The sequence below is a fragment of the Mirounga leonina genome, unplaced genomic scaffold, assembly GCF_011800145.1.
Source record: "Mirounga leonina isolate KUSES-001 unplaced genomic scaffold, KU_Mleo_1.0 Mir_151, whole genome shotgun sequence".
Taxonomy (NCBI): domain Eukaryota; kingdom Metazoa; phylum Chordata; class Mammalia; order Carnivora; family Phocidae; genus Mirounga; species Mirounga leonina.
This window is the reverse complement of record NW_023270377.1, coordinates 26,160,566-26,183,728: the sequence shown is the minus strand read 5'-3', so window position 1 is coordinate 26,183,728 and position 23,163 is coordinate 26,160,566. Positions and strand designations below refer to the sequence as shown.

The window sequence follows — 23,163 nt, the reverse complement described above, 5'->3', positions numbered from 1 at the left end:
CTCATCATTTATTCAACAAGTATTTATTGAATACCCATTATGTTCCATGCTGTGTTCTAGGTACTGAGAATGTAACAATGAACAAAACAGACAAAAATTTTTGAAATTCCTACCTTCTTAGAATTTACATTCTAGGAAGAAAAACAAGTGAGAAAATATTATATAAGAAAAAATATGTAACAAAATGAGAAGGAGAACAACAAATCACGGAAGAGATTTAAAATATGTGGAGAGGAGATGACATTTCTTGATAGAATGACTAGGAAAGCCCCGAGAAGGTGATAATTTGAATATTTTAAGGAACTGAAGGACTGAGCCATGTAGATAACTGGGGGAGAGTATTTCAGGCAGAGAAAACTACACATGCAGAAGCCCTGGGGTGGAAGCAGGCCTGGCATGTTTTAGGAACATCAATGTGGATGATGCCACATAGATATTTGAGAGTGGAAAGTTCAAGTTAAATGATTCTTTTAAAATATCATTACACCTATTCAAATAATAGGACTTTGCCAAGTCACAAACCTAAGAGTCATCTTTTCAACTCCCTCTCCTCATCCCATATCCTGGCCATCATGAAGTGCTAGTGGTTTTGTGTCCAGAATAGCTCTTAAAGCCACCCATTTCTCTTAGTCTGCTCTGCACCACCCTAGCACAGGATCCATTATCTCTTGTCCATGTCACTGCAATAGTCATTAAGTTCTTTAACTGGTCTCCCTGCATCTGTTCTTTTCTCGATCTGAAATGCTCTCTCCATGATGTAGACAGTGCTTTTCACCACACTTGTAATTAAGTATCCTATTGTATAACTAATTATTTAATGTCTATCTTGTCTCATCTACTAGACTATAAACTTCATGAAATCAAGGATGAGGTTGATCCTGTCCTCAGGGTCCAATATATAGTAGGTGCTCAATAAATATTTGTTGAGTGAAAGTTGAATGAATGTGGTGGTACACCATATGCATGGAGAGATTCATTCTTTCTAGTGATTTGTTGAATGAGTGGGAATGCTTAGTGCCATTACAGTTATGACCCAAAGAAACTTCCCAGGTTTGGACCACAGTGAAATTTGGCTAAAAGAATATTAGACCAGGATATAAGAGCTGAGTTCCTAGCCCAGCTTTTCTATTATGTGACCTTAGATACTGACGTCTCTGGTCCTTACGTTTCATACTTGTATAAGAATAGAAACAACAAAATACACTTCTTTTTGTAGCACCAAGTAATTTAAGGTATTAGCAGCATCATAATGTAGCAACATCTCATTTAAGCAGAGCTTGAGGCCACTTTAAGCTCTCAAATTCATGGTTCTACTTAGAGTATGGTAGTATTTTTGCATTAGAGCTCATTAAAAATATTTGTTTAGTTATTCTAATAGATTCCTTAATTATTTTTACCACAAAGGGCAAGCTGAACTTGAGTAAAAACTCAGTGCTTCCAAAGTAAGAGGAATGTAATTAGGGAAGAGGGAGCACTATGAGAGAGAGGGAGGAGGGAATGAAAAGAGTGAAACATAGAGAAGAATCTTTTTTATATTTTCTTATAAAGTTTTAGGCATTATCTTGAGACTTTTTTAGGCCTTTCACATCTAATTTGGATAAGTTGCTTTGAGTTTTATATTCAAGGACAAAATGGAATTAATGCTGGAGGCAAGTAATAAATATACTGAAACAGGGGTTTTTTTCTTCATTATATAAAATTATGATGACCACCACTATGAAGGGTCTTGAGTACTAGTAACATAAAGTAAATTTATAAAATTATAAATTTTATAAACTAAAAGAGAATTGAAATGTATTTAGATTTATTTCTCATTCACATGGGCATCATATTGTGAAACATTTATTAAGCCCCTGCTGGGTACTATATGACAAAAGGGGAATGAGACAATAAGACATGGTCTCTACCATCTACGCAGAAAAGAAATGGCTTTTTTTTTTTTCATTTCTCATCTTCCCTTAGTGCCTTGCCCTTGTGTAATTTTTAAGTTCTTTCCAAGCCATTTCTTTCCATCTCATTGAGCTACAAATAAGTGCTAAATAAGAAAAGTAATAAAATATCCCATGAGCTTTAAAATACTGTCAACCCAGCATGAAGGAAACTGTTCACTGAAATGCATTATGGTATATTGACAAGATTGTGTGTGTGTGTGAGAGAGAGAGAGAGGGAGAAGGTCAACATTATCTCAAAATGAAAGCTCCTTGATATCACGGACCCTGCCTTTATGCAACAGAATGTTTAGAATTCTAATTCAAGTATCTTTTGCAGGGTAATGAAAAGTTTTGGAGCTAGGCTTTATAAATATTAATTATTAAAAAGCTATGAAAAAGAATTACCTCTTTGGGTTTACAAAGTTGAGACCTATAGAGTCCTTTTTTTGTTTGCTGTTCATTTACAAGCCAAGCAAGAACATAGGAACGGTCTTGAATCTCAGGTTGTTTTCAAACAACTGAACAAACTCTTTAAAAGTTACTGCCTTTATGCTTGGCCCTCTATTCTTTAAAATTTCTTAGAAATTTAAACTGAAGAAAAAAAATGTAATGCCAATTTTTAACAATGAGGCCAATGTCTAAACTCATGTCTGTTCCACCAAGCAGTTCTTTACAAAATTTTCAGCATGATTTAGGTTTTTAATGTTGTTCTCTTTTCTGTGTGGTATAGCCTGCGTAAAAATTTGTCTGACCCCTTCATGGGCCCTCCAACTCATCCCTTTCCTTCACAGCTCTGTGGAATTGTATGTTTTGACATGAACTGTTATTTCTATTTAAATGTGTACTCCAATATATTTATTGCTTGTATTTGATCCATTGATTTTTGAAGAAGTTATTGGTCAGTATAGGCAGGGTTATTTAAAATTTGGAATAGACTATAAAGTTCATATGCATTTTAATCTGAGCACAGGGCTGCTAACAGATGAATCTTTGAAAAACATCATCTATTCCAAAGAACTTTCATTCTTCAGAAATATCTGATGCGGTCATATATTTTTTTTTTTAATATATGATATCTCAGGACTCTATATAGGATAGATAAATAGTTTTCATTAAAACTGAATGCTATGGAATGGGAAATACTTTTCGGAGAGAGAGAGAAGTGTTTTTATAATGCAAGGACAAAGAAAGGCTTCATTTTGAATCATGGAAGACTACATCAAAAACTAATGATATACTGTACGGTGACTAACATAACATAATAAAAAAAAAAAAAAACCTTAAAAAAAAAAAAAGCCTGCATTTTAAGCACTCCTGAAAAATGATGTAAAGCCAAAGGAAAAACTTAATCTCTGATAAAGTTGAAGGGTTACTGGCTACTACTCCCCTTTCAAAAGAAAACAAAAGCATTCTTTCTAAAACAACATTGGATGAAGAAGAAAGAAATGATAGAGCAATTGAGGTTCAGACCTAGAGGATGCCGGTAGAGCCTAGCACTGTCTTGTAGGAGAGCCAAGAACAGAATCCAAACTTCTGGGCCCCCAGTTACTCTCCATATCTTGCTCTCTTGAGCTGACCTGTGGGTCTTTTGATAAAGAAAGCAGCATCAGAGAGTGTCAAATCAAAAAAAAAAAAAATCAAAATCCCATTGCTTAAGAAATGCAAGCGGACACTGTGAGTAATGCCTCTGGTTTATAAATTGTTTTACTAAAAGTTATAAATTAGGATTGTATTTTCTTTCATTTTACATTTTTCATATTTCCAACTAATCTCTAGGAAGAGAGATTTGTTCTTGCCTGTAGACATATCCTACATTTGTCTTCCTGTCCTTTCTTAGAGTAACCTTGCTTCGGGAAAGTAGAAGTGTATTTTTCTAAAGGTGCATTTAAACTTACATGCAGAGAGTGTAGTGGCCTATCATTTCAACTGAACCATCATTGTAAAACCAACTAGAGTCACACCAGAAATACCCAGAAAGTCACTACACTGTACTTCCCTCACATGGTGGAGGAAGATAGAATTAGTAAAAAATAAAACAAAATAATTCTGATTAATTATTCAATTACATTAACCTATTCTTTTTAACTCTTTAAGCTTATATGACTCTTATGTGAACGAAAAGCCAACTATGAATGCAAGCAAGTCACCAACCTTTGTCCGTGAAACTGAAATCCTTTTTTGCCAGCCTCCCACGGGAGGAACTGATTGGGTTGATCCTTGAAGAATGATGAGTTCCAGACTCAACTTGGAATGAGGGCATTCTAGCAAGAGATAATAACATAAAGAAAGCATGGGAACAAACTTGAAAATGTAAACAAGGGCCTTAAAGTATGGAATGTAAAGGCTGGCCAAAATGTAAAGTTTTGAGAAGAGGGCTCAAAAATCAGAATTTCTGAGAACCCCGGTTGCCTACCCAAGAAGTTTTTATGTGTTTAATAGGAAATAGAGACTTTGGGAGAATTTTGAACAAGGCAGAGCTTTAGAAAGATGATTCACTTGATTGAAATAATATATTTTTTCCTTCCACTGTGAAGTATACAGAAGGAAAGATTGTCACACACTTTCAAATCACCCCATTTTACATTAATAGTGCAACTAAAAATTTTGATTGAAAGACATTGACAAGGGTAGAATGTAGTTTAGAGTTAACCTTGGATAATGATTATTCAAATATTTTTTCCTCCATATCGTGAATATAGAAAATTAGTTCATCAAATAAAGGTTTGTTATATTTTTTTTCTAGACCATCTCTGAGATGTTAAAATAATTTTCCCTTGACATACAGGAAAACAAAAGCTCAATGGAAATTCCTTCCCCCAAAAAGTCAAGTTAAAACTTGACTCTCTGACTTAAAAAAATAATAATAATAATCTGGAATAAAGTTTTATCCTTCACAGCAGCCATCTATTTTTCTATCTTATGCAGTGGTTTCTGAGGACTGCTGGTATTTGTAGAATTAACTCTCTAAAGTGTTAACTATTGGTAAATGATCCCAGAGATCTTTGGCATGAAGTATTTTGTAATTTTGTTAAAGCATAAATGTGCATCACACGGACTAGGTGGGTGCTTAGGTGCAAGTTGTCAGGCTAGAGCATAAATCTTACTGAGCATCAAGCATCCAGTGCCCAAAGTGATTTCTATTTCTGTCTATTTGGCCATCAAGCAAAATGGTGAATGTCATCCTCTACCTTATTTGAAACAAAAGCAATATACTCTGAAGCTATTGCAAATATGGAAATATGTAAAGAACATGCCATTAATCCATGTCAAAGGTCTGCTTCACGTTATGAATTGAACAGACATTGAAAGTCTCCCATCGAAAAAGGCCAGCTAATTGTTTCACTAGAAAATCTATGATTCTTTAGAAAATCTGGGGAAAATCAACAGAAGGCAGCCTTTAAGTTTTAGGATTTTAAAATTTAAATTGTCTCTAAGTAATGCTGGCAATGTGCCCCCTTGGGGTTTGAATCATTTGTTTTAAAAATCATAAAAATTGCCAGTTGATTAAATGTTAGAGTCAAACAGATTCATGCAACTGAATTTGGAATTTCCATTTTTGCAACAAGTGAATCAGATTTAACATTTAGCTTTTGATCACTGGGTAATGAGTCACTTGATTTGTACTCTAATGATCTCTAAATTAAAATTTGCAAATGAAATATGAGACCCTATATGTCCCCAAGGATTAGGAAAAATGGCTTAGATGAATTCTATTTCATTGCCAAAATAGAGACTCATGGAGGATAATTAAAAGTATTATTATTTGAAATAATAAAATTATTTGCTTTCTAAAAATAATTTATCTATGAGGCTTGAAATGTAATGGCCTTTGTTGACTTAAAGTTATTGGCATCTACATTTTATGTGAAATTCTTAGCCTGCCACTACATTTATTGTTAGATACAGACTCTGTGATATTCCCCCCTTCTTTTTAAATTGGGATTTTTATCATGCCCTAAAGAGTGACCCAATCATGTTTTCTGACTTCAGATTTTGACAAGAAGCCCTTCCCTTGGGCTGCTGATGAGAGCTGTCAATGACATTTCCCTGTAAGGGACAAGCTCTCTTGTCAGTGTCAGACAGGCATTGCGATTTAAGCTTTGTCTGGTTAAAAATAGTCTGGAGTCAATGTCATCTTGAAGTTTTTACTCTTTTTTGCAAACACCAAAAGATGTGATACCACTCTTGGAGATGACTGTATATCTAGGATGTATTTATTTAGCATTTTTTATAAGAGGACAATCTTGGGACACCTGCGTGGCTCAGTCGTTAAGCGTCTGCCTTCAACTCAGGTCATGATCCAGGGTCCTGGGATCGAGCCCCGCATTGGGCTCCCTGCTCAGTGGGAGGCCTGCTTCTTCCTCTCCCACTCCCCCTGCTTCTGTTCTCTCTCTTGCTGTGTCTCTCTCTGTCAAATAAATAAATAAAATCTTAAAAAAAAAATAAGAGGACAAACTTTCCCCTAAAGCATTGAAAACATAATTTCTCTTTAGCTATTAAGGGGACATGGGGAGAGGAGTAGAAGTAGCCAAAGTAAAATCAAACCAACAAACAACAAAAATAAACCTTTCTTTCCATGCTTACATTGCTCATGTGCTCTCCAAAACATGCAAAATTTAAGACACATAGAAATCTTCACAAGAGCTATTACTTTGCACATTACATTACACCAGAATAATATCTGTCCAGATTTAGATTTGCTATTGTCTTCAAGATGAATACTGAACTTTCTGAAAATAGAAATAAAACACCTAACCTCAAATCTTTTGGACCTAGCCTAGGCCTGGACTACTTCTACATGACCTACTATAAGTCAGTTAACTAGTGGCCCTTGACTTGCTCCCCTCTAAAATAATGGAAAGGATGCTTCTGCACCAACCATCCAAGGGTTATGGCTATTTATGAGCAGCTGTCAGCGAGAAGACTTTCAGAAGACCACTGAGCCAAATCTGCAAGGCAATAGTGAAGCCCTTTCAGCAGAGGAGGCCTTGAGCCCCCTTGTTGACCCTCTTGGGAAAGCAAGGGTTCTGCTGGATGAATGAGAACCCTCATCTGTGGCATTCAGCCCATCCAGTCATGAACCTCACCTGTGCCAGGTGGACCAATAATACAATCAAGTGTACCAGGTGATTTAGAATTGTGATGGCTGACACTGTAGGATTGAACGGGAGTAGGGCAAGAACTATACTGAACTACACTATTGGACCTTTTATAGAGTGGAAACTGAGTCCCAGTGTTACCCACAATATTGGAAGCCTCCCAGTCACAGATAATCCAACTTTTATTTTTCTTTTCTTCTAATTGTTTCCAGGTTACACCTGCCTAAAACTTAGATATCTAAAGCTCTTGAGCATTTGGCCCTTGGGGATTCAGGGGACTAGGGCTCATATTAAATGATAGATCTGTTCTTCAATTCCAGTGTTAGTTTTTTTCTCTTAAATGATTATGTAGGTGGAAGGAATTTTGGACCCTCCTTGGCACCAACCCATTCTGGCTCCCTATGCCCAGCATACTGAAAGAAAAATGCACAGTGAAGTTACCTCCAATTCCTTTTAGGTTAGGATTTTAAACAAGAAGATCGATTTTAGCAAGGTTCAGTCCCGATGTGGTTCCAAGGATAACATCAAACATTCTGCTGGGGGCGGAAATGTAAGTAGAAGCTTCTATTAGAAAGCTATCCTTGATTGTGTGGAGCCATCTGCACAGCCAGCCCCCTGTCTCTTTAACTGCCTCTCTCCCAATACACCCCCCCTACTTGTTGCTGCTCCACAACAGCTCCTGGTCTGGGAGCTTGTCACCCTTGCATTTTTGCTGGTGGGCTTCCCATCCTTCCCTGAAAGACTTATCAGCAAGTTTCTTGCTTTCAGTTGAGGAATAAAACCTTACTGGGCTGCATCATGTCTTTCAGGGGGATGGCAAACCCACCTCACTTGCCAATTTTGTTTGCTGGCCTTTGGCTTCAAGGTATCTCCTCATGCTGTCTCTACTCCCCTACAAACGTCAGCTGGGCACACACTCTTATAGCTCCATTTCAATTACTCTTGAGGAAAAGACTGATACACTTGAAAGTACCCAAAGTGTGTAATGTCAGTCTTTTGTGCATCACTATTCATGAGAGTTAGGATTTCATTTGGAATAATGCAAAACTAGTGAAGCACAGTTCATCTGTCATTCAAAGTGAAAGGATTCAAGTCCCCGTATAAACTTTGTCTTGATGGGATTTTTTTTGTGTGTGTCTTGAATTGAGTGGAAATGGTATCTTTTGAGAGGAAGGAAAAGATGAATCCATGTTTCTCAGAGTTGAGGCAGAGCTGAAACAGGCAAACTCAAGGTAAAGGAAGCATGGTTCTTCACAAAATAAGAATAATAAAGGTGACCCATGCTGATTCTCTATTCTATGGATCCTTGTCACCTAAACTTCAGTTTCTGGCCATCTGTGACTCAGTTTACAGAGTGTCAAGTCCGGAATTCTCGCCTGTTTAATAACTCTTGGCTCCTTGCTCCTCAGCTGGGCAGAGATGGAGTCAAGCAGTGAAAGGGGAGACAAGCCAGTGCCTTCTACCAGGAACTGTCACCTGTTGCTCGAAGTAGTTCCACTGAGCATGAAAATGTCACTATCGTAGGAAGTCCATAGCAAGGTTTGCTAGGCTCCTTAAGAGTGCTGAGCTAAGCCTCAGGATCAGTATTTACATTGACATGGTGGAGCTCCTCCCTGTGTCCTGACTGTAAGTGCAAACCGTGTGGTACTCTCACAAAAGCAGTCTCAGTCCTGGGAAATACCTGGAGGGTGTCAAAGGGTGACCCCTATCCTCTCCGGCAGACCCTGCTGGCCTAAAAGGCTAGGTGGCAAAGGATAAATTGAGATAACTAACAATCTTAAAGTAAGTAGGGGAGCTTCCAACCTCCAAAACAATACTCTTAAACTTTCCTCTAGAGAAGAATCACTTGTTCAAATATGCAGATTCTGTGGCCCCATTTCCAATTCGGTAATACCCTTGTACTTCTGATGCCAATGGACAGTGCACCACAATTGGAAAAACACTGTTTCTAACATGGGGAGAGGAGATAACTTCAATAAAACGCAAGAAAAAAATGTTACTACCATTTTATAATTTGGTGGAAAAGAAAAATTCCATTTAGCCAAGACATGACAATAATATTTTAGAAAAGCTTTGATCCTTCTTCTTCTTATATCTTAAAGCAATGTTGGTCCTCTTGTAACTATGAGCAATGTTGGTCACTTTTATGTAAAAATCATTTTTAAAAAAATAATACATCTCAACTTGGTTCTTTGCTAATGGAAAGGTTTAACATGGTGTGGCTTTGTTCTCTGAGTGGAAGCTTGCCTTATTAATCCGGGTGTTTCTATCCTCTTGTGGCATGATCTGTTTTCTACTAATAAAATCTTCTATTCTAGGATTTTCTTTCATTTTGGTCCTTCTTTCCAACCAAATGTGGTAGTACACTGGGAGGTTATGTTTTCCTATGTGTGTGTATGTACTTCAGTTTGGGTTTCTGTGTTGTTGTATGTTGTTAGTTTGGGTATGTTTCTGGATTTTATGTACGAGCTTGGGGGCTTGCCCATGTCTCGACCATTTTAAGTGTATTTTATATGGTTCATACAGGTACAGATTGTTACCAAGAAGATAGACCTAAGCCATGTGACATCCAAATGTGGCTCTCTGAAGAACATCCGCCACAGGCCAGGTAAATAAATACTTCTTGGTAGTTTGGGAAATATTAAATTGCTCAAGAAATCAACAAGCAAAATTTTTGTTGTGAAATACCTAATTGGAAAAACGTCTCAAAATCCTGAAAACTCATGCTTTTATTAATAGAAACTTAAGTTAGAAACTTTAAGGCATCTTCATTTGGGCAAGTAAACTCAATTATCACAAGGAGGCCACATATCATAGGACATGTTCAAAATTAAAAGGTATATAAGATGCACTTATCTCTATATACTCAACATGCTTGTTGGAGCTCTTTTGAAATATATGGTCTATAAAATACCTTGGGCCATGTATTCATACATAATTACATGGATTGAAAGCAGCATTTCCAAAGATTTTTCATGGAAGTATTTTGTCTTCATATGTGAAGAAAGGATTGTGTTTAAGCAAAGCTGATGAAAGTATTTATCTGCTAAATTTCTCAGATCCTATAGTAGGTCAATAAGCATTATGAATCCTTAGCAGAATGCAGTGCTTAATTGACCCATCTCTTGACGCAGTGCTTGTCCCAACTTATTTAACCATTAGCCTCTTGTTTTTCTATAGGACTAGTGATCTAAAGTACAATTTACATTCATACCTGTTGGGGATTTTTTCCTCTTTAAAGTGTAGATCTAACATAAGTCATTTTTTCTGAGTATCATTATTATATATTTTTGCTAACTTGTACCTCCATGCATATGTAAATAATGGGCAACTGTCAAATTTGTCATTTTCTTGAGAATATTTTGACACAATATATACCATTGAATTATGGATGGACAAGAGGAAGCCTTTGGTGTGCTTGATATCTTAATTAAACCATTATTAATGGGAATAACCTATTACACTGTCTCAAATGTTATCAGAAACAAAGTATAAGAACAATCAAGCCCAAAAAGATTTCTGACCAAGAAAAGATTATTAAGAAGAATTTATTAGTTGAAAAATAAAGGTAGGTAGGATAAGTTTCAAAATGGATAAATGCACTGGAAACATGTCTAGAAGTCAGGCTTCACTTTGACAAAGAGTGTTCATAAAGCAAGTCAAGGAGTTAGATAATACATATACAGAATCTCTACTGGTTCACAACCCTCTTGGGAGCTTCCCTGGTGTAATCTGACACTGGCCCCTGTACTCAGAAGACAGGGAGAAACCGAAGAAAGAGGTAGGCCACTCCAGATTAGTAGGTGGCGGTTTTAATAAGTAAAGGGAACTTACATATGAGGCTTCTCTTGGGTAGCAGCAAGATGGATCCTCACACCCGCCCACCAAATCTTAAAAGTTTATAAAGAAGCCTTAACTGGGTTTAGTCATGCATACTGTGTTGGTGTTCTCAACACCACATCATTATCTCAAGGCTCTGTCCTCGGAGCAGCCTCTGGGAGCAGGAAAGGCAAGCAGGGGAGGAAATGAGAAGCCTCCGAGTGCCCAGGTCCAGCTTTCAGGTCAATCAGTGTCACATCTTTTTGTAGATGTTCCCCAACAATCTCCAGTACGAATTTCAGAACCGCTTCCTTGGAATTAGCTTCTCTGTCATTCCTGAGGCGGCAGGGACACAGTCTCACACTGCATATCTTCACAATTCTACTGTCTATAACTCAAGCTTACAAACACTTAGTTGACTCTGTACTGCTGTGTCAACCGTAGGACTGAAGTATTTGGCCATACTGCCTATTTTCTTCTAAAATGCAAAAGAAAATATTAGATTCTTTAATTTAGACAGTAAGTATTCCATTAGCCAAATTCAACTGGACTCTTGATGTACAGGAAAATGTGACATAGCTAAAGAAGTAGTCTATGTAAGATTTATTGGTCATAAAAGACTATTGTCATGGACTCCCACCTATTTCTAAATCTAGATCTTTCTTTTATAAGAACTGAATCAGATAACTAAATTCATAAAAAAGTGTTAACACAATGATCTTTGACAATGGCAAGCTTTTCACAAAGTTACTTTGGAATGTGGAATATCTAAGGAGAAAATAAAGGAAACAATTCAACACATGGAAGCCCAACTTTAGGACATATGGAGCTTGATGAAGATTATAGTCCTTCACAATTACTCCTGGTAGATGCCAGAATTCTTCAGAGCCAAAGGCATAGATCTGTGAATTCAAATGGGCTTCTCTAACAGTTACATAAAAATTTCTAGTAGGATTTCAACAAAAACAGACTTCTCAAGCTTCCTTTTCTGAATATATTTTGGGTCATCATTACATTTTTTTTTCTCTCCCTCAAAATAGAGTTCAGTAAAAATTTTAACAGGTTTATAACTCTGTCCAACATATAATCATAAAAGAAAGCTTGCAAAGGTCATTTCTATTAGAGGCTACCAAAAAAATGGAAAAGACCCCAAGAAAGTCGATCTCATCAGGTTGAAACTCAACATCCTCCAGCCTCTAACCAAGATAAGTATGTTTTATGAATCACCTTAATCCCATCACAACTAAGACGAGAGACCCATATGGCTAGGTGAAATGTTGGAAGAATAACTCTTCCTGCAATAATTTTTTGAGGGAGGGACAAGTACATGTCTCCTATAAACACAAGTTAAATAACAGTGTGCACATCCTAAAGCTTCAGGAGAAGAATGAATGCATATATCTTCAAAATGTAATCTAATAACACCATATAATTTCAAGGGGCCCCTAGCCAGGTAGTTGGGTGTCGATATAAATGTCTAGGTATCATATGAGAAAAATACCATAAGGTCTAAGTCTGTGAAGACTTAACAGACCTTTCTTTTGGGCTATAGAGATAAATAAGCATCGAGAGTCCAAAATTAAAAAATCTTCCCCATGTTTCTCCCAAGTCAAAATCCCACAAGAGAAGCAGTAATAATCATAGGTGGTCAAGTCATTTACCACTGGCCTTCCAAAGAAATGCACACAGCCAAAACCAAATTGCTAATCAAAGTGAAAGCAAATCTCAGGTGGAGAGGTAAAGGGGTCTAATTCAGCTTCTTTTCAAGTCAAAGACATCAGCAGACCCTCAAAAGGTGCTCAGGGACAGGCTAATGGACAATGGGTACCTACCGGAATTGAACTCCCTGCATTTACAAGCTGGGAAAGGCATACAGATTTAGGGGCACCACTCTGCACTCTCATCTATCAGCAGATCCTCATATTTCAGACTAATTAGCATTTAGGAAGATGCCATGGTCAAAACTGTCACCACATTATCAGATCAAAGTCAGTGTCAGATTGGTCCTATGCCAACTGTACAAGAGTGGGATTTCCTAAGGTTCTCTTCCTGTTGCTCCATTTGCTAGTGATAATGGTAAATTCTCAAAGCTCACTGGTTATAAACAACTTAGCTTCCAACTCCAATTTCATCAGTCAAGCCATCAATGTTGAAAATTTACAAATGAATATATTACCCATATGTGTACCATTTCTAACCTAATAGTTTTTTTTTGGGGGGGGGTTGTTTTTTGTTTTTTTGGAAGAGTGACCTATTACCATGAAGAAGAATAAAGATCTTTATTTCAAGTTAATTTGCTCCCTTAAGAGTAAGAGATTAGGGGCGCCTGGGTGGCTCAGTCGTTAAGCATCTGCCTTCGGCTCAGGTCATGATCCCAGGGTCCTGGGATCGAGCCCCGCATCGGGCTCCCTGCTCCGCGGGAAGCCTGCTTCTCCCTCTCCCACTCCCCCTGCTTGTGTTCCCTCTCTCGCTGTGTCTCTCTCTGTCAAATAAATAAAATCTTTAAAAAAAAAAAAGAGTAAGAGATTAAATGTTCCAAGTTTTAGAAAGGAGGAAATAGGATATTTTCACTGTGTTCTTTTTAGAATTTTTATTATACAGATAAGAAAAGCCCCTCTGATATTTTCTGTTAGACATGGGTAGATTATGAAGAAGAATTTATTAGTCAAAAAGCAAAGGTGGATACGATCAGTTTCAAAATAGATAAGTGCATTGGAAACTTATCTGGCAATCAGGCTTCAGTTTGGCTTAGAAGAAAAAGATATTAATACGTAGGTCAAGCCATACAATGGTACAAAAAGGATATCATTACCTTGGGTGATATGGGAAAAATGATACAGACTAAAAAATTCCTTTCACATCCATGGTTGAAAGGATAGTAAATTAAGTCTGTGCTTTATGATGATCTATTTACTATAATCATTTCTGGGAAATAGTCACCCCAAGTAGAATATGTCACTGTAGCAAGGCATTTAAAAGCCTTTCTTCTCTCACAGGCGGTGGCCGTGTGAAAATTGAGAGTGTAAAACTGGATTTCAAAGAAAAGGCCCAAGCTAAAGTCGGCTCACTTGACAATGCTCACCACGTACCTGGAGGTGGTAACGTCAAGGTAAGAACCAAGGTTGTAAGCCGACCCTGTCGTCTGCTTTCTAATCCTTCTGAAATACTTCTCATCAAAATGGGTTACGATCAAAGGCCTGGACATGTAGGGAGTAGGAATCGCAGAGCTGAACAAAAGTGACATTAACATCAGCTCTGAGACATAGTGAAAAGTCTAGGGGCCAGTTAAGATGCTTGAGTTAACAAGGACTGATGCTTGTCTTGAACAGATCGACAGCCAGAAGTTGAACTTCAGAGAGCATGCAAAGGCCCGTGTGGACCACGGAGCTGAGATCATTACGCAATCCCCAGGCAGATCCAGCGTGGCGTCCCCCCGACGACTCAGCAATGTCTCCTCTTCTGGAAGCATCAACCTGCTCGAATCCCCTCAGCTTGCCACTTTGGCCGAGGATGTCACTGCTGCACTCGCTAAGCAGGGCTTGTGAATATTTCTCATTTAGCATTGAAGTAATAATATTTAGGCATGAGCTCTTGGCAGGAGTGGGCTCTGAGCAGGTGTTATAGTCATTCTTTACAAACCGTAAAATAAATAATCTCATTCCCAAACTGTAGTAATTGTTACAATTTTATAAAAAACAATGAATAGTATATGCAGAAATTGACTTGGTTTCCATTTTCAGCAGGAAGACACTGGCTTTACATGAGTACAATTGGACAATTATTTTTGCTCTGCTGTTTTGCATGGAGTATTATTATTTCAAATATTGCATTTTTACCTTTCATGTGCCTGAAGGCTATCCATACATTCTGAAAGGCCTTGTTGAAATCCAAGCTGCTCATTCCACTCTTCTGTTGCTGGGTGAAAAGATAAAAGCTGCCCATTTTAACTTATTACAGGTTAAATTAAATCAAGGAGTCTGATTGCAGGAAGGAAAGAGCATGTAAGAAATACGGTTTTTTTTTTAAGTGTTATTTTGTATAAATGGGAAGAAAGATTCAGTTAAGTTATTAACATTTGGGACCTGGATAATTATATCAGAGTATAAGTCAATCCAATAAATTATTTAACTAATTAAAAATAGTTACGAAGCATTTGAGCTGTGGTTGAGGAAGCGATATAAAAGTGCATCTCTTAGGAATGAAGCACTTTCATTAGGATGGACTCGTGTCTGATTAGAATGTCAGTTGATCAGCTAGATTTGTGTCCACACTACCAGTTTCACACTCCCTTTCCATCTGTTTGATACAGTGTTATAGATATAAATATATATATATTTCTCTGTGGCCATTTGTGATACTTCCTCATATACTTGAATATTATACTTCCTTATTCACAGTATCTGTGTCTCCTGCACCCTTTGGTGTTGCAATTTTAGGTATGTGAAAGTAGATGTTAGCAGGGTTCTTTCCCTATTTAAAAAAAATACATTAAAAAAGAACAAAAAGTTTTAGCATGAAGTTGCTTCCTGTAACAACTCAGAGCTGTAACCCTGTTTTAGTGCCAGAAACAAGTCTCTCCCGTGATGGTAGGAAAATTTATTTTTCTTTGCTTTCACCAACATGGAGTTTGTGGGGGTGGGTCCAGTTATACATTAAAAGGGTTTACAGATTGTTGGTTTAAGTAAGATTTTGGATTTATCTCATTTTGAATTATGGAATAGTTTGGGTTTTATTCCTGTAATCATTCAAGAAACAGACTTCTGAAGATTTCTTTTTTTTTTTTTCCCTTTGCTAAAGTTGAAACTAACAGAGGGAGTTTGGGACATGTTGTCCCACTCTTCCAGACATTGCCTGCTAATTAAATTATCTGAGAGAAAATATTTGGCTTCCTTACCCAAAGTAAAGAGCCTTGATCAAAAAGGACAAGTACAGTTATTCGAGAACCTATAGCTACACAACACTTGAGATACAGATATCTAAATCAGTTTTTTCAGGATTCTAACATTGCCCTCTGTGAAGGAACACTTTATGACTTAGTATTACTTATCAACAGATAATACTGGTGTGACTTAATCTACAGCCTGGGAAATCACCAATTAATTCCTCTCACAAATCATTCATCTTAGACTGGTGAAAAGCAATTAAATAGTCAATGGCCTGAATAAGCAGTCAGTTACCAGTCTGGGTGGATATTTTTAGTATTTTATCTGTTCTTTTTCTTGCTCGGGGCTGGTAGGTTGGTTCTGAACCATTAAAAGCAAATAGTCTGATAGGTGTCTGATCCCCGTGAGCCGAATCAATTCCTGACTATATAGGAGGAAGTGATGAGCATGGATGAGGCAACGAGGAAGTACAGTAGCATCTAGGAAAGCAGCCAAGGGATGCAAAGACAGAGAGACACAGGTGCCATTTGTGACCCCCTGAATACTGCAACCAATGTGACTTCCACCAAAAAAAAAAAAAAACTGTAGGAGCAAAAACATAGCACTCATTCTCAACTAATAGGTTTTGCATAAGCAAACGTGTCTGAAAATGTTAATAAATCAATTCTTTTATACAACAGTCAAAAAATTAGAAACTATGGAGTATGACTATGGATGGGTCTATTTTCTGCCTAATAATGATGTGGATTTGACCTATCTGAGCATTTTATTCCTCAGCTTCCCTTGAAATGCACTAGAAAATTGGAGAAGAGTAGTTGTGTGGAGACCTATGGTATTTTCCTACATGTTTAATAGTGTTAGGTAGTGATTAAAGTTCTTTAGAAAGAAGGAGTTAACAGCAGGTTAGAACAGTTTTAACCTACAAAATAAGTATTTTCTACCAACTTGGTTTACATTTTTTATAAAAGGTAAGAATAAGTAATTATGCTTTACATATTAAAATTCTGTTTCTTACAAATGCATGCCCAAGATAAAGATTATATAAAGCCCTAAGATACTAGATTTGGCATTAAAACAAATGTTTATTTCAAATCTCAGCAAAATTATAATGAATAAATGCCCTTCCTTTGTATGGAAATATGATTCTTTATAATGTTAACAAAAAGAAACTGATAATTTGTACCAATAGAAGAGAGAAACACACAGGCTAAATGTCTTCTTATGGGGACAGGGGTTGGAACCTATCTTGCCTTCACTCTCAAGATTAACGACGCAAATTAAGCTTTTTGAACACCACTCTTGTGGGGGTACCCATACGCTGATCTAGAAATTAAAGCTTCATAGTTCCAATTCTAGATCTATTACTGCCAGTTTCTCTCCGGCTTTAGCCTTTGAGAACCTGTTTAAGGATACATAAGTAATCCAGAGCTGTGAAGAGTTAAAAGGCCAGCTTCTTCAATGAACTCGCTCTCTCCGGGTCACCTGCAGCCGATAATTGGGTACTTTATAATGATGCAGGAAAGATCCGAGTTGATGATGAGTTTCAAAGGCCCTGTTCATTTAGGAACCAACTCTCTCTGGATTCTCCTGCTGAGTTCCAGCAGGGTGATAGGCTGAAATCCCAGCCCCAAGCAAGACACCTGTGTAACACCAACTCGGTATGGCTGAAGAAGGCTGAAGAGAGAACTTCATTAAATGGAAGAATCTGCTGATGATAGCCGACCTCCACACATTCATACAGTAATACAGCAGGAAAGAGGATCATCAGCCAAAATATAACATCCATGTCAATATTGTTAAAGAAATCATCTCAAAGCGGTTGATTCTGACCTTGCTACAATTACACTTTTTGTCCGATTTTTCATGCCACAAAAATGAGGAAAATAAACTATTCATGGTCTAAGTAGCCAAGAAAAAAAAAATAGAATCGTGGCTTGGAAAGGCAAAGTCTAGGCATTCCTTCCAAAACTGATGTGTTAAAATCAGCACTGATGTTTGTTTTTTTACACCTAGGATTTTTAGCCTGGGTGTGTAGGTTGAGGCCAAGTCCCTCTGCAGGAAAGAGCTTATTTTTAAACTCACAAAATGTCAATCATGAAAATCTACTTCAACTTTAGCAAAAAGAAAAAAAAATCAACAAAAAGTATACTCTGTATGCTGGGATTCCAAGGTTCCAACATGCCGCTACAAATCTCTGGGGGGTTTCTTTCTTCTGATAATTCTAGAGCCTGTTACCATAGAAAGGCATTTCTTCAATGGCTGGTTGTAGTTAGTTCATGTTTTTCAATCAAAATTTGCAAATGTATTTGTTGCTGTATAGTGATTGTTTTGCAAAATAAAATTGCTTGTCACCTAACTTATAGTTTCAGATTGTTTCTTCTCTGGGAAAAAAAAAATACTACACATATACACACACACACACACACATTGCTCAGTCCAACCAAGGAAAAATTATGATGAGAACGCTACAGTTATCTCCCCACCGTGTGTCAGCCTTTATCTACTACTGTATTTAGCAGGATGCTATCTGTTGCAAGTGACAGAAACTGAAATCAAATTGGCTTAATCATAAAGGCAAACTTATTGGCTCAAGTAACCAACAAGGCAGACCTCAGGCATGGATGGATCCAGGCATTCAAAAGATGTTAAGAATCTTTTTCCAAATCTTAGCCCTGGTTCTTCTGTGTTAGTTTTATTCTAAAGGCAAGCACCCCTTTCATGATAGTCACTGGGAGCTCCAGGTTTCACAACCCACCAAAGAAAGCCTCTTTCCCACTAGCACTAGCCAAGATCTCGGGTCTGAAAATCACTGAACCTTGGGTCACCTGCTCACTTCTGCTGTTTACCCATGGTCGGGTCACAGTCTTTTCTCTATCACAGGTGGTTGGGGTAGGAGGAAAGTAAAGGGAGAAGGGGCCTCTTCTGAACTACATAAACTAATCATGAAGAGGAAATGTTCCCTTCTAAGTAAATGTTCCCTCCTAAGTAAAGTCAGGCTGCTACTGCCAGAAGAGAGGGGAACTGATTCCGTGCAGGTCATAAAGCAGACATCCTGTAGGTCCACACACCCTATTCTCTATCTTTATTCAGTCCTTTAGCTCCTTGCTACTCAAGTTGTGTTCAGGCTTTACCTGGGACCTTGTCAGACATACAAATTCCCATGCTCCACCCCTGGCCAACTTACAGCACTCCCCTAGAAGAATCATCTGCTCATTAAAGTCTTAGAAGCATTCAGCTCATCTAATCCAAGGAGAAAGAGATCCACAGCAGCCTGCTAATAGGTAAGAATCATTTCTAAGACTACAGGAGGTAATATCACGAAGTCTGATGTCAAAGAGTCTAGGTATCAAGTGGTAGAAACTTGTGACTGTTGGAAGAAATGTCTGTGTTGGAGGTTTGCCAGACCTACCATTCTAACTTGGCTGAAACCTACTTCTACCAATGGAGTCATCATCTTGCATTCCGTTTTCCTTTGCTAATAATGTGGATTTGGTACCAGATAGCAACATAATTAGACTTTCCCTTTAATAGTTTTTTTTTAATTCGTATCCATGTTACCCTTCAAGGAAGTCTCAAAACTACATGGGATTTAGACATTTATTTGGTGGCATGAATCACAAGAAAGTCTTCATTTTCTTTTTTTATTAATTAACAAGGCAAAGAAGATTTTACTTGCCTTGAGAAGAGACAAGTAACTCAGATATAATGTAGGATTATAAAAATAACCCTCTATGTAGCTTATGTAGAGGAAAAAATATACTCCTCTTTTACAGTAAGGCCCTTGTAGAACTTTGTCAAAAGTACACAGTCCAGCAACCCAAAATTGTTTCAAAACATTGTCCTTTACTAGGTTTTCTTGAGTATGTTGAAGAAGCGTCACACACTCCAAAAAGCCCTATTTTTTTTTCTTTCATGGCTTTTATCACAAATATACCACAGCTGTTCCCATTTCTAATCCTTCAAATACCATTAAAAATCTCCTGCCTCAGGCCTGGTTGAGGTAATAGACCTATGGCCTCCAGATGTGCTTTGTTTGGCCAGCACAGTGTTTTCAAACTCAAGAAAGTTCACACACACACACTCTCTCAGATTTGGATCTTTCAAAAGTTAAACGATTTGGCAACCCGGAGCCTGCATTCATGATAGCAATTGGCCAGGGCTGGTCTGTGAATGATGACATGACTTTGGTCCCTGCACTTGGACACAGTCCCCACCTAAGCTAGTTAATACTCTCAGACCACTTACTCACTTTCATTCATGACTGCAGGTGCTAGACCCTACATTTGGTTTGTAACCTCAGGTTTAGACCCACTCATCTTTCCCTCCCTCCCAAGTTTTCCTCATCCTGTGAAACAAAAACCCAAAAGAATAAACCCCTAATCCTAAAGTGGGGGAGGGAAGGGTCTGGTTGGATAGGTCAAATCAGGATCCTCAGAGAGACTGGGAGCCTGAGGAACCAATGTTTAATAGACTTTTGCCCTATCTTAAGAAAGAAGAAAAGAAATCTTTAATATATTTATTTGACAGTAACCACTGGTAATTTTCATGTCCATGAAATACACTTAAGATTCTTTTCCCACCTATATTTTTCATTAAAGCAAAGGAAAAAAGAAAAATATAGTGGAGTTTGTTTGCTTGTTTCCCCACGTATGACTTAAAAAAAAAAGCTCATTGTCAAGTGAGAAAGGACAAAAAGCTATCCTCTTAGTAGGCCTGAACTTATAACATACTTACTTATAACTTTTCGAAGTAGAAAAAAGACATAGTGGAAAGATGTTGTAACCTAGTCAAGCAAATTATGGGTTCTTTTTTTTTTTTTTAAAGACTTTATTTATTTATTTGACAGAGAGACAGCGAGAGAGGGAACACAAGAGGCGGCGGGGGGGGAGTGGGAGAGGGAGAAGCAGGCTTCCCGCTGAGCAGGGAGCCCGATGCGGGGCTCGATCCCTGGACTCTGGGATCACGACCAGAGCCAAAGGAAGACGCTTAACGACAGAGCCACCCAGGTGCCCCCAAATGATGTGTTCTTAAGCCCAGGGCTGATCTTCAGCCAACACACCCCTTATTTAGTTGAATAAGTTGTGAGAATATTGAAAGACTCACTGCCCAAGCCTCCTCCTTCCCAATGCCCATCTTTGGCCTCCATAGACTTCATCCAGTTCTGGCCCCTGTAGGGCCAGTGCCTTGTACGGCAGAGAGCCTCCAAGATCTGTCCCAGTCCCCTCAAATCCTGCCTTTTAAGTATCACCAGTGGCTGGGATCGCCTCAGGGAATCTGGAGGACTGGCCTGTGCATGACCAGCTGTTCCAGGAAGCCCAGATGACCTATGCTGGCCTCTAGCAGCCTGCCAGCTGGCCACAGCTGTTATTTGCCTTCCCCTGTCCCTGCATTGCCCCCTCCTCCAAGTCAGAAGATGGAAAGCCCACAGAGGAGACAGTGTCTTTTCTGACATACTGGGAGGCAAATAGCTGGTGCTCAGTAACCATACCTTGGCTATGGTCACCTGTTACCTGTCTTCATTCCACCCAGAACTTCCCTGGTATGGTTGTTTATGGGAACTGCCGTCGCCATAGGACTTGAATTCTTAACAGAGTATAGAGATGAGCACAAGGCACTGAGGAGGTGATGGGGTTCCCGAGGCCAACAACAGAAGAAGATTATGAGCAACAGTTAGGCCCCATGGGGCAACGTGCAGGTGACAATGCCTAAGGAAAAGGCTTTTTAATGGTCTCTATTGAAATTCAGCTTCACCTAAAACCCACCAGAAGCCCAATTGAAGTGGGCATAAACACTAATTTTATAATTATTTAGTGATTGTCTCTTCCAGGCATCCTTACAAACATACGTGAACTCCTATGAGTACTGTTATAAGCATCCCCATTTTACAGATGAGAAAACTGAGCATGGAAAGGTTGTTTCAAACTTAATGGACAAAAGGAAGAAGATAGTAGGAAGGGGAAAATGAAGGGGGGGAAATTGGAGGGGGAGACGAACCATGAGAGACTATGGACTCTGAGAAACAAACTGAGGGTTTTAGAGGGGAAGAGGGTGGGGGATGGGTTAGCCCTGTGATGGGTATTAAGGAGGGCACATATTTCATGGAGCACTGGGTGTTATACGCAAACAATGAATCATGGAACACTACATCAAAAACTAATGATGTAATGTACGGTGATTAACATAACATAATAAAAAAAAATTAATGGGCAGAGGGTTGCTCAGGGGCCAATAAACTGCCTTGACTCCTCCCCACCCCCAAAAAACCTTCATGAGCAGAGCCTGAATTCCAACCAAGCAGCCCAGATGTCTCATCTCGTCTAATGGATTAGGTTTGATCTCTTTAAATATTCCAGTAAGCAGTTTTCCTGACAATCAATAATGAAGATACCAAATATATGTCATATAAAAATCTGAGCATTAAATGGGCTAGAAAAATGTTCATGTATTTGCTGTTAATTCAGCAAATAATGAAAGAGGATCCTGTCTCATAAACAATATCATTTCTGTAAAGAGCAATTCTTTTTTAAAAAATTGAAGTATAGTTGATATACAATGTTACACTAGTTTGAGGTGTACAACATACTGATTTGACAATTCTATACATTGTGCTCTACTCACCCCAAGTGTAGCTACCATTTGTCACCATACAACACTATTACACTCCCATTGATTATATTCTCTATGCTGTACCTTTTTCTCCCTGTGACTTATTCCATAGCTGGAAGCCTGTGTCTCTCACTCCCCTTCACCTATTTTCCCCATCCACCCACATTTCTGGAAATCATCAGTTTGTTCTCTGGGGTCTATTTCTGCTTTTTGTTTATTCATTTGTTTTGTCTTATAGATTCCAGATATAAATGAAATCATATGGGATTTGTCTCTATCTGACTTCTTTCAATTAGCATAATACCATCCTGGTCCATCCATATTGTTGCAAATAAAAAATCTCATACTTTTTTTTTATTATGTTCAATTAGCCACTGTATAGTACATCATTAGTTTTTGATGTAGTATTCAACAATTCATCAGTTACACATAACACCCAGTGCTCATCTCATACTTTTTTTTAAGGCTGAGTAATATTCCATTGTGTGTGTGTATATACCACATCTTCTTTATCCATTCATCTATCAATGGTCAGTGGACAATTGGACTGCTTCCATATCTTAGCTCTTGTAAATAATGCTGCAACAAGCAGAGAGGTGCATGTATCTTTTTTTTTATTATTATTCTTATGTTAATCCCCATACATTACATCATTAGTTTTAGATGAAGTGTTCCACGATTCATTGTTTGTGCATAACACCCAGTGCTCCATGCAGAATGTGCCCTCCTCAATACCCACCACCAGGCTAACCCATCCTCCCACCCCCCTCCCCTCTAGAACCCTGTTTGTTTTTCAGAGTCCATTGTCTCTCATGGTTCGTCTAC

General features: G+C 38.2%; 1 protein-coding gene across 1 annotated transcript in view; it reads left to right on the top strand.

Moving 5' to 3' along the window:
• MAP2 (microtubule associated protein 2) overlaps nucleotides 1-16,322 on the top strand; it is a 140,941-nt gene extending 124,619 nt beyond the window's left edge. Inside the window, exons 13-16 of the mRNA XM_035007256.1 lie at nucleotides 7,488-7,580; nucleotides 9,557-9,638; nucleotides 13,846-13,958; nucleotides 14,179-16,322. Of these exons, the coding sequence (XP_034863147.1) occupies nucleotides 7,488-7,580; nucleotides 9,557-9,638; nucleotides 13,846-13,958; nucleotides 14,179-14,394 (504 nt within the window). The 3' untranslated portion in view covers nucleotides 14,395-16,322. The remainder of the gene's footprint in view (nucleotides 1-7,487; nucleotides 7,581-9,556; nucleotides 9,639-13,845; nucleotides 13,959-14,178) is intronic.
• The last annotated feature ends 6,841 nt before the right edge of the window (nucleotides 16,323-23,163 follow it).